Source organism: Podarcis erhardii, assembly GCF_964252035.2.
Source record: "Podarcis erhardii genome assembly, chromosome: 1".
NCBI classification, from domain to species: domain Eukaryota; kingdom Metazoa; phylum Chordata; class Lepidosauria; order Squamata; family Lacertidae; genus Podarcis; species Podarcis erhardii.
The window spans coordinates 122,005,622-122,018,393 of NC_138497.1; the positions used below are offsets into that span (position 1 = coordinate 122,005,622).

Here is a 12,772-nt window from a genome sequence, read left to right on the forward strand (position 1 = left end):
GATGTTTTATTCTGTTTCTGTATATGCCGGAAACTGCCCAGAGTGGCTGGGGCAACCCAGTCAGATTGGCGGGGTATTATTATTTTATTATTATTATTATTACCAAAGTGCTTGATGTGCCTGATAATGAAGAAATGTGTCGGGGGAATGTGTAGCTGTTATTCAGTTAAATTAGACTTTGAAGGAAGTGTAAAGATTAACAGTACTTAATATGACTCAGCAAACGTTAAGAACATACAAGTGTAGAGTAATATTATCATTTAGGTTTGTATTCTTCCCAAAGTAACCCCACAAGGCAGCAGAAGCCTTTGGCATCCAGCACAAGGAATAATCTAATCCCAGGTTAAAGAATGCCCTTTTGCTTTGTCACTTTAGGGGAGTACTGGATTGATCCCAACCAAGGTTGCAAATTGGACGCCATTAAAGTATACTGCAATATGGAAACTGGGGAGACGTGCATCAGTGCTAATCCTATGAGTGTTCCAAAGAAGAACTGGTGGACAAGCCCAGGACCCGAAAAGAAACATATTTGGTTTGGAGAGTCTATGAATGGAGGCTTCCAGGTAAGAAGAACGATGCGTCTCCAGCCCTATTGTTCAGCCTGATGTCCAGCTCCGAGGGCCTTCTGCCCTGTGGAACACCCTCCCATCAGATATCAAGGAAATAAACAACTATATGACTTTTAGAAGGCATCTGAAGGCAACCCTGTTTAGGGAAGCTTTTAATGTTTGATGATTTATCGTGTTTTTAATATTCTTTTGGGAGCCACCCAGAGTGGCTGGGGAAACCCAGCCAGATGGACAGGGTATAAATTGTTGTTGTTGTTATCATTAATATTATTAATATTTGGTCAAGCAAACCTTGACTTGAGAGTGTAATTAAATTGCTTCTCAAGAAAGAAGCAACTCTGGATCCATTTCTAATTGAATGAAAAACATAATTGTCTTCTCTCCCAACTACCATAGCAACTTCCATGGCCCTTGCCATTTTTATCAGATGTTTCTTGCATTGCTAATGCTGATTTTTAAAAATATTTTAAAATATAATGTTACGTGCATGGATATCTATATATATTTCCAAATTTATCCGCTTGAATTTAAAAGGGGGATGTACTGGGGGAAGGCATTGATTGGAAAGACCCCCCCAATAATAATAATAATAATAATAATAATCAGGAAACAACCTTTGCCAGCTCTGGAGCTGGTATCTTTTCTTCACTTTTATTTCCTCTCCATTGTTTCCAATGCTGGTGATGTGGTGGTGGTCTTTAAAAACTGGGGAAAGCTCTTCCAACCTCACGGCAAGAGCCCAGCATGGCTTTGGTTTTGGTGCACGGACTGCCTATGCCATCTACAACAAACAAGCCTTTTGTGTTTGCCCTACAGTTCAGCTACGGGGACCCAGATCTTCCAGAAGAAGTTGCAGATGTTCAGCTGGCCTTCCTCAGAATTCTTTCTAGCCGAGCGTCTCAGAATATCACCTATCACTGCAAAAACAGTATAGCTTACATGGACGAGGCCAGCGGGAATGTGAAGAGAGCCCTGAAGATGATGAGTTCTACCGACAGTGAAATCAAGGCGGAAGGAAACAGCAAGTTCACATACACTGTCCTGGAAGATGGCTGTACTGTAAGTAAACATTGCAAAACAAAATTGAGATTCAGTTCATTGTTCCATTGTGAAATTTCGGTTTTGCAAACCTCCTATTCTCACTCCTAATCTTGTGCATTTTAAAGAGCCTTAAATTTGTAGTTATATCTTTTGACTGGATTTTATAGTGCAGAAGAACTTTAGCATTTTCCCTAGCTGACTATAGAGGGGCCGATCACAAGAGTGAGAAGTGGAACAGGAAAGTAAAACTTTGGGGCAATGCTTGCTAGCAGGGTGGTGGAAACTTTGATTCAAGCTTCCACACATATAGTTACGTACAGACATCTCATCCTCTTCACTGGGTGACCAGTGACCAGTGAGCTACTCCCAGCTCAGATTGGACTGATGAATAAGGCTATCAATGGGAATAGCAAGACTATCAATGGCTACAAGTCAGGATGGTTGTGTACCTCCTTTATCAAAGGCAGTATGCTCTGAATTCTACTTGCTGCTGATTAATACTACTGCTAATAATAATAATAATATGCATTTTATCCCTCACATATGACTCAGAAGTCTGGGGAGGAGAATCATGATGGGTCATTCATACTTCCACCATAGAAGAGCCTGATAGATATTAATCCAAAGTGTCGCTAATCAAACCTTTTTAAAAGCACTTTCTGCTTTGCATTTCACAGAAACACACTGATGAATGGGGTCGAACCGTCTTTGAGTACAGAACACGCAAGACAATGCGGTTGCCGGTGATAGATATCGCACCCTTCGACATCGGCGCTCCCAATCAAGAATTTGGTGTGGACATTGGCCCGGTTTGCTTCTTATAAACCCGAGAATCATGCTCATTCCGAACCCCAACAAACAAATTCACACTCCCACCTTTGCTCTTCTTGTCTTAACCTTGTCAGCTATTAAGAGTCAAATCAACTGTATCCCAGTTATTTATTTGCAAAAAAATTCTGGAGAGAGGGAGGAAAGAGATAAATTGACATAAAAAATGCCATTTTCTTATTTTGCTCTTTACACGACATGCAACAAAATCCCTTCTGCTGTTTCTTTCACCAAAATTGGAAAAAAAAAACCTTCCAACAGTATCTCCATGGTGCTACATTACAACCTCAACACTCAGTACAGCAAAACTGTAATTATAATTGAATGCTTGCCCACCAATCAAGCACTGACGGATTCCAGCATCCAAGTTTGCCCTCCAATATAAGATGCAGTTCATAAAGCTAGAGAGAATTCCCCGTTTCAACTACCTCAACATGGACAGAAACTGGGATGAGTTTGATGATTCAGACCAAGAAAACCAACTCAAAAGATGTTGGAACCAATGAATACATCTGGTCAGGTGGTTTTGTTTCTGTACTGATTATTGATGAACAGAGTACAGTCCATCTGAAGAAGTGAATGCCCCTAGTGTCTAATATAATTTTATTGCTGGACTGCATTGTGTGATTTTTTTGATTTTTTTTTTTTTTTTTTACCGGGTGCTCCTATACTTTCCTGTCATTGCTGGTCAAGACCACTAAAATTAGGGAAGTGTAAAAAGATTAATGTGATGGTGCTAGTTGTGTGATTTTTTTCCACTTCTAAATCTGTGAGCCAGGTTTATTGGCTTGCGTTAAAACATCAAGGCTTGACAACAATTGTAAACGTCTCTCATCAAAAGTCGTATCGTCGGTAGGCCATTGCTGAGGGCTTTTCTTCCTTCCCTCTGTAAAAGTCAATAAAGATGCAAAATTGTGAGCTTCTTTTGTCACATTAACACATTTATAGTGTTGGAGGTTAACCATCTTTGTAAGCTTTTATATGGTTGTTGGTCTTTTCCTTACAGAGACACATAATAAAATATTGTAATAAAACTCTAGCGTTGCCGTTTATGTGTTTTGCTAGATAAATCTCTTTCTGTAGGTTTCATCAACAATGAATTTAGCATAACGATCATTTATTTCTTCAGTACTCTCCAGGTCAATGGCATTTTACAGAGGAGCACAGCAAACTAGGCAAGATCTCCAAAAAGGAATTTTACAATCTACATTTCAACTGAGGAGTGGGGTGGAGCAGAGGGAGAATAGTGGGGGCGGAAAGGGAGCAAATGCAGCTTCATGTATTTAGCAGGGCCGTCTTACCCATAGGCGCTAGGGGTGCAGGGCACCCGGGCACCAGGCTCTCAGGGGCGCCAGGCTGAGAGTCCAGGGCCCGAGAGTTGAGTCCGGGGAAGAGCCTGCCCATAGATCAGAGTTCCACAGTGGGCTCTGCTGCTGCGGGAGGGAAGGCTCTGTGCCGTGAGTTCAGGAGCGACCAAGCCAGCGAGACACTGAGGCGGCCGGCTGCCTCCGCCCACCTGCATGCCTGGGACTAGGCAACTGGAAGGGGTGTTGAGCGGATCTTTGCACCCTGACGCCGCATATGCTTGAGACAGCCCTGGTATTTAGATATCATTTGGCTATAGATGGGAGCAGATAACGGCCAAAGGGGAGGGATTTGAAGGGAAGCGTTATCGTTGTTCTTGAAAAAGAACATAATTCTTGCAGGCTTAAAAACATTCAGCTGCCAGTTGGCACAATTTCCTTTCAAAGGAATATATTTTGTGTTGAGGCAGGTGCTACACTACCTAAATCAGCCTTTCCCAACCTGATACACTCCAAATGTATTGAGCTCCAACTTCCATCAGTGATAGCCAGCACAGGCTGCGACTGCGAGGGAGCATCCCGTGGCCTCTCCATGGCCTCCACCGATGGCCTCCTTCCTTGGGCAGCTCATAGTGGCTGCTGGAGAGTGAGCAAGGAGGAGGGGAGGCAACAACCACCAAGATCCAGCCTTGTATGACATGCCAGCTCCAAGAGGTAGGCAGAGGGCAGGGCCAGCCTTGGAGGGAAGAAAGGGGAAGCAGAGCACAAGGAGTCTTAATTTCTTTTCAATTTCTTTTTTCAATGCATTTTATTCATTTTACTAATAAAGAGTACAAATAAACACACATCAATAAAGTCATACTGGATCCCAAGACTTCCCTCCATCCCATCCATGGAGTCTTATTTTGAACATCTACAACTGCATATTGGTCCGTACTCCATTTTTTTTTATATATCAAACCATATTGTCCATAATGCTTTTTACACTACAAGGGAGTCAAAATCCTGCTCTTGTTTCCATCTGCTTACAGTGGTCTCCTAAATAACTTACAATTTTTTCCCATTCTTTTATGAAGTTTGTATCCTCTTGGTTTATGAGGTTTCCCATCAGCTTTCCCATCTCGGCATAGTCATGGCTTGCCACTCTTCTCTGCTAGGGACTTTGACATCTTTCCAACTCTGGGCCAATAGCATCCACGTGGCTGTTGTTCCATATCTTAATTTCTATTTTTTAAAAAATGCTTTGTGCATCCACGTCTAATCCTGCAGTTATTTACTGGTGTGTGGTTTTCTTTTTATAAATCTACCAAAGAAAAAATAATACAACACACACAACACAATATAATATAATATAATATAATATAATATAATATAATATAATATAATATAATATAATATATATTAAGGGGTTTCCTTAGGATGGTTGAAAGCAGTTGGGGGGGGAGTGATAAGTGTCCCTATTTTCATCTGAGAAATCATCATCATTTTTTTATTTGCATGCCGCCTTTCCACAGTTAAAAAGCAATGCTCAAGGCGGCTTACAGCATAACAAGATTTACATAATTACAAAAGTCATAAACAATAAATAAACCACATAAAAAATACACAACCAAATGGGAAACAATTTCCACGTAAATCAAAATCTAAAACTAAGAATACAGCATTAATATCACAGTTTAAAATGACATAGGTAAAAAATAACAGCAATTTAAACAAAAAACAAAACAAAAAGGAGCCCTCTCTACCCAGCAGCGGCAGTGGCAGCGGCAGCGACAGTAGCAGTCCTTTATAGAGCCCATCAGGCCCTGCCCTAGGCCAGGTGTTGAGTGGCCAGACTCGGGCCCTCAGGTGCTGAGCAGGGGAGTCCTCCTGGGTGGTAGCCGCAGCAACAGAAATGTTGGAGGACATGCATTCATAACACCGCCACTTCCCGAGACAGGGCAGGCATCAGTTTTGTGTGGTCTATGCTGTGTCATCATGACCCTGCCTCCATGCCATGGACAACAGGCAAGCTACAGATTCTCTCATTTGTCCTCCTGCCCCTTCCCTCTATCAAAGTCTGCTGCTGGTGGAGTGAGAGGTGTGCTGGGTGTGGAGGAGGCGAGGTGTTGCCTCCACCAGCCAAGGAACCAGAAGTGGCGGCAGAACAGAATTTATTAATTTCGGTCACAGACCGGTTCCAGCTCACATACAATATCACGGAAGTCATAAAACACAATAGGGATACATTTGAATTTGCAGTTGGGTATAACAGGGCCAATACAGATATAGCAGCAGTTAAAAATATATAAGTTAAATCTTAAGCACTAAAATATAACCTAAAATTGTCACTTAAGGCCTTAGTCATTACGGTAGCACAGCTTGTTCCCTAGGTTTTACGGTAGTTGTGCAGAATTTGGCCACCCTTAGCGTGAACTCTGGATCCCTGTCCTCTACCAGGGATTTTAGACATTGGAGTTTGGATCCATTTGGAGATTTTTGCATAGCAGGGATGATAAATGCAGAGTGTATATCCCCGTAGAAACCACAGCGTAACAAGGTATGAGAGACAGTTTCTACCTCCATCAAGCCACAGGGGCAGACTTGTTCCGCGTATGATTTACCCTCGAATCTGCCCTGCCATAAGGCAGGTGGCAGCACGTTGAATCTAGCGAGGGTAAACAACCGTCTGTATTTAAGTATTTGTAATTTTGGCAGATATTTTGCTGAGGTGAACCCTCTCCCATTATCTTTTATTGCTGGGTTTTTATTCATTTCACTCACGTGACACACCATGAACAGAGAAGCTGGAGTAGGAGCATGCAAGTGCTACTGGTCCGTCAACAAGGCAAGTGCCTGACTATGTAACCAGGTGCCAACAGGCCTGGCCTGAGATACCACACAGTTCTCTCTTTTTTCCATTTTTTTTTTAATTTATTTCCTGCATTTAGAACTAGAATGACTAAATGCTGTCAACCAGCCACCAACTCAAAAACGGACCCTACGCTTGCTGTCCTGGAATATCGCAGGGTGGGGAAACAAAGGCGGAGACCCAGACCTAATGAACTTCTTTAAAGATTTTGAATTAATACTTCTACAAGAAACATGGTCAACTAGAGATATCAAAATCAATGGATTCACCTCCTATACGAAACCCGCATTGAAAACAAACACGAAAGGCCGGCCGAAAGCAGGGTTCTGTTGTATGATCAAAGACAACTTAGGGTTTGAAATCAAGCAACTAGAAGAATGCTTACCACTTGCACAAGCTCTACTTTTAACCCAAAACAAAGATCCCTTGCTACTTGTAAATGTCTATATCCCCCCAACTAAAAACAACAGCAGCAGTGAAAACTGGTCACAACTAACCTCTTATATAGAAAATTTGACCGATAAATACCCAAATGCCTCACTGATAATAGCAGGTGATTTTAATGCCAGAGTAGGAACCAACAATGAACAACTATGTAGCAAACTAAATTGGAATACTGATAATGATATCGCACATGCCCTGAAAATAGGACGATTCTCCAGAGACAGGGTTGTTAACAACGAAGGCTTACGCCTACTTGAATTATGTAACAACTTTAATTTGCAGATTGTGAATGATTCAACAAAAGGCGATAGAAGCGGGGAGTTTACATACTTCTCCCCCCGAGGATGTAGTGTCATCGACTATATTCTTGTCCCTTATAATATTATAAATTCGATCATGGACTTCAAAATTGGAACGCGCACTGAAAGCGACCATCAGCCATTATCGTTGTCTATTAACTTAAAGGACGAAACCAAAATAACTAAGTACAATACCATAGAACCTTCTCAATACAAACAAATGACCCAATTAAAATGGTCCCAGGAAATGAGTGTAGCAGTGGGGCAAAAACTTACATCCAACCTGAGAAAACAAGTATTATCCAACTTAAAGATCACTAATTTCTACAGTGATATTCCGAAAATTTATAATGAAATCTTCCAAATGTTTGTAGAGCTTAGTACTCCACCTAAAGTTTGGGTACTTAAACATACCGCTAGCCCTTGGTTTGATGATGAATGTTTCCAGCTAAAAAGAAAACTGCGCCAAACATTTAAAAATAATCGCACCAAACTAGAGCCCTCTTATCTTGATGAAAAAAGAAAATATCATTACATTCTGGCTGAAAAGAAACAGAAATACGCAACCCAAAAATGGCTACAATTATTTGACTCAATTCAGAGTAAAAACAACAAAGCGTTCTGGAACCTAGTGTATGGAGGATTGAAAGCCGAAAATCAACTAACTCTACCACCAATTGCAGAATCCAAATGGTCCCAATACTTTACATCTGTATTTAACAATCTACACAGTGAACTTAAAGGAAATGAAACCACTAAAAATAAAATTATTAAACTCCAGGAGTGGCCAAGGGTAGAGGAAGAGGAAATTAGAGAGATAGTTAAAAATTTCAAATCGGGGAAATCTCCTGGGCCAGACGGTCTACCAATAGAATTATTTAAGACCTATATAGATTGGTGGGCAGAACCCTTAGCCCAACTGTTTACGCTTATAGATAAATATGGGATCATACCTGAGACATGGCTAAGATCAATAATTATTCCAATCTTTAAAAATGGCGACCCAAAAGAACCAAGGAATTATAGACCGATAAGCCTTCTATCAGTGATAGGGAAAATCTACGCTAAGCACCTCTTATCTAAACTCCTTACCTGGATGAAAAATCTAAATTTACCAGGGAAAGAACAAATAGGTTTCTCCAAAGGTTGCTCCACACTAGACCACTGTCTTATACTTATGCATCTGGTTGAAAAATACAGATCCCAAAGGCAATCTAAGATATACGCTGCTTTTGTAGATTTTCGTGGTGCATTCGACTCAATTGACCGCCCAAAGTTGTGGAGGAAACTCGCAGAATTAAAAATTGATCAGCGCCTATTGATTCTAATGCAAAATCTACACTCTTCCAATACCTGTCAAGTCAAACTTAACATCAAAGGTCACCTTTCATCAGACATCCCAATCTCGAAAGGGGTAAAACAAGGGTGTATTCTTGCCCCCTTTCTATTTAATTTATTTTTATCAGACTTGCCAGATTACCTTCAAAAAATAGAATCACATGCCCCTAAACTTAATCAGAAACCAGTTCCTCTCTTACTATATGCAGACGATGCTGTCCTACTATCCTTAACGAGCTTGGGTCTGAAACGTCTTATATCTTCACTGATCCTCTATTGCGAATGTAACAAACTCTCTATAAACTATGAGAAGACAAAAATTTTGGTCTTCTCGAATGGTTGGAAATTAGAGAAATGGAAAATAAGAGGGCAAGAAATCCAACAAGTGAAAATCTATAGGTATCTGGGAATCTTATTCCAGAGCAATTTAGGGTGGGCAACCCATCGCACAAATGCCATAAAACAGGCAAAGTGCATCTCATCAGCAGTTGCCCGTTTTCATTATCAGAAAGGTAATCAATTTATTCCTGCGGCAAATCAGATATTTCAAACAAAAGTGCAATCCCAGATATTTTATGGAATCCCGCTATGGGTCCAAGCATATAACAATGATTTAAAAAAGATTCACTCTAGCTTTCTGAGACGTATTCTTGGACTCCCAGCTACGATCAAATATGAAACAATGTGTGCAGAAATAGGCATACACACAATGGAATATTGGGCATGGTCCACCTCAATAAAGTATTGGTTACGCTGCCACTTTCGCTGCCCTCCATCAAGTCTGCTCGCTGATTTGCTCAAAGACTCCTATAAATCAAGATGGTATCAGCACCTCGAAAAAAAGATTGAATCTTTAGGCATCGAGCTGGAGCCACTGTACAATTCTAATGAGCAATATATTTCCCATAATATCCTAACTAGACTAAAGGATGTCGAGAGACAAAATATTATGGCAGCAGTAAACAAAATTTGCTCCCCCATATTCTATGAATTAAATATCTTAGATAGCAGAGCCAATTACGTCACTAAACTAATAATCCCAGCCCAACGTAGGGCTTTTATGCTGGCCCGTTTGAATGTTTTTCCCTCAGCATTTGTCAGGGGAAGATATCAAAACATTCCTAGAAACAAGAGACTCTGCAGATGCTCTATGAATGTCCCGGACACTGTAGAGCATATTCTCCTTCATTGCCCATTGTACAGTACGCTCCGTCAACGCGTGCTGTCCCCTCTTTCGGGTGGTCTGGAACCGCAGCAAGGTGAATGTCTGGGATTCTACCTATCCGACGTTGACCAAAGGGTAACGGCGGGGGTAGCCGAGTTTTTGGTAGCAGTCCTCCAAGGAGCAGGTTAACAAGGAAAACCACTGACTCTATATGTATATATATATATGCATTTAGCAAACTGCTGCCTTTTTATATATATTTCAAGGCTTTTATATGTTATTTTCTCTTTTAAGGTTTTATTTCCATAATGCCTAATAAAGGTTTGATAAAGTAAGTAAGTAACAAAAATAACATTACAAAACACACAACAAATAAAAAACACATTTCAATACAAAAAACTAAACACAAAAAACAATTGCTTCTTCAGATACCTAATTTCTATAACACTGTTAACTGACTTCCTCTAATCCCTTCTAACTGAATTTCATTATATCACTTATGTAACAGTTCTTCAAATTCATATTTCTAATAATATTAGAAGATTCTGGAGAGCCAGTGTGGTGTAGTGGCTAGGTGCAATAGACTCGTTATCTGGGGAACCGGGTTTGTGTCTCCGCTCCTCCACATGCAGCTGCTGGGTGACCTTGGGCCAGCCACACTTCTCTGAAGTCTCTCAGCCCCACTCATCTCACAGAGTGTTTGTTGTGGGGGAGGAATGGAAAGGAGAATGTTAGCCGCTTTGAGACTCCTTCAGGTAGTGATAAAGTGGGATATCAAATCCAAACTCTTCTTCTATTAACTCCTTTCATATACTAACCTCTTCTCCTTCATTAGTATTCTAATCCTTAGTGCTTACTACTACATATTCTTATTCTAATCTCAAACCTAATTGTTACTCCAAGTACATTCTAATTATCTCATATTACAATATTTAGCTAAATATTCTTTAAATTTCTTCCAGTCTTCTTGTGTCTACTCCTCTTTCTGGTCGCAAATTCTTCCACACAGTTCTCATCTTCAACTCAGGCAAAGATTTCTCATAATCCCACAAATCCATCAACACTTTATGAAACTTTTTTAACGTAGCCTATCAATGCAACATACCTTTTGCAGTGAAGAGGAGTTTCTTGGGAGAATGAAAACAATTCTTTTATCAATATTCTTCTGCAGTGCTTGGACGGATGCTGCTACACATGGGCACTTGGGAAGGCATCCGTTTATATTGTTTCCACAGCCAACTCCCCTTTCTCCCAAGAATCTACACTGACATATTCACACATGCTCCAGCATTAGGCAGGGTCAGGTATCTGCCTTGGGCAGCAGAAGCCTCCCAGGTAGCACTCTCATGGGCTCTCCACTGCCCTATCACCCCCCCCCCCAGTGATGGAGAAGAGGCGCCACCATCGACATTGATTTTGGGCAGGTCCGTGTCCATGCTGGGTGAGAGTTCACCTGAAATTGGCACCAATGGCAGTGGTGCTCCTCCACCAGCGGTAGATGCAGCAGGGGGCTCGGTGGCAGCAAAGCGGGTAGTGGTAGCAGGACATGTGGCAATGGCAGGGTAGGGCAACACTCCTCGTTTCACCTCAAGCAGTGCAAAGTAACGTGCTGCCCCTGGCATGTTCACACCCTAAAGCAGAGGCAGTTAACCTTTGTCCTTTTAGGTGCTGCTGGACTATAGCTTCCATCATCCCTGACTACTGGCCATGTTTGCTAGGTGAGTTGTAACTAGAGAGAGAACTCCTGGTTATTAGGAAGAGTTTCAGAGGGTCCATAGCAAAAGACATAAATTGTCAGGCTTCGGGGAATCAGCTTCCTCCCCCCCTCTGGCAGTAGAACAGCAGTCACAAAATTAAAAGACGCCTGCTTCTTGGGAGAAAAGCAATGACAAACCTAGACAGCATCTTAAAAAGTAGAGACATCACCTTGCCAACAAGGTAGTTAAAGCTATGGTTTTCCCAGTAGTGATGTATGGAAGTGAGAGCTGGACCATAAAGAAGGCTGATCGCTGAAGAATGGATGCTTTTGAATTATGCTGCTGGAGGGGACTCTTGAGAGTCCCATGGACTGCAAGAAGATCAAACCTATCCATTCTGAAGGAAATCAGCCCTGAGTGCTCACTGGAAGGACAGATCCTGAAGATGAGGCTCCAATACTTTGGCCACCTCATGAGAAGAGAAGACTCCCTGGAAAAGACCCTGATGTTGGGAAAGATGGAGGGCACAAGGAGAAGGTGACAACACAGGACGAGATGGTTGGACAGTGTTTTCGCAGCTACCAGCATGAGTCTGACCAAACTGCAGGAGGCAGTGGAAGACAGGAGTGCCTGGCGTGCTCTGGTCTATGGGGTCACGAAGAGGCGGACACAACTAAACGACTAAACAACAACAACAAAGCAGAACAAAGGAAAGGAGTCTTCTTACCAGTTAGAAATCTTTAATGAGCACAGCAAGAGAACAAAGGATTCCTGTCCTGGGAATTGCGGAGCTCCCAATTAAGGGTTCCACCCACTTCCTCCCTAGTCACCCACGTCACTACCATGTTTTGTAACCTGATCTCGTAACCACTGTGCTTTTGGTGCTGCCACCTTATCAGCTCTTCTTGACCTTGGGCTGAGCGGGTGAATGTTTTACAGAGACAGTGAATCTGTTAACTCTCTCTCCCGCAGCACATCTTCTCCTAGCTGTTCCCCATCCAGTATTTCCCAGCTTCTGCCTTCTGAACTATGTCCCTCTGCAAACCACTATTCCAAATCTATACTGTTCTTCTGCTCCTGGGAAGATTCAGGATCCTGGTCAGAACCAGGGGGAGGGGGAGGCTCCTACCATTCCTCCTCAGTGCATTCCTCCTCAGCACAATCTCTGACATAAATGAGGGCTCCCATCCCCAAAGAGAAAGTTGGTAGAAAGGCTAGAACTCCATATAAATCTTC

General features: G+C 41.8%; 1 protein-coding gene across 2 annotated transcripts in view; it reads left to right on the top strand.

The window, feature by feature from the left end:
* Positions 1-3,472, top strand: part of COL3A1 (collagen type III alpha 1 chain) — a 96,985-nt gene extending 93,513 nt beyond the window's left edge. For both annotated transcript variants that reach the window (XM_081856230.1, XM_081856231.1), the window contains 3 exons: positions 376-563; positions 1,386-1,628; positions 2,288-3,472. In XM_081856230.1, coding sequence (XP_081712356.1) covers positions 376-563; positions 1,386-1,628; positions 2,288-2,434 — 578 coding nt within the window. In that variant the 3' untranslated portion in view covers positions 2,435-3,472. The remainder of the gene's footprint in view (positions 1-375; positions 564-1,385; positions 1,629-2,287) is intronic.
* The last annotated feature ends 9,300 nt before the right edge of the window (positions 3,473-12,772 follow it).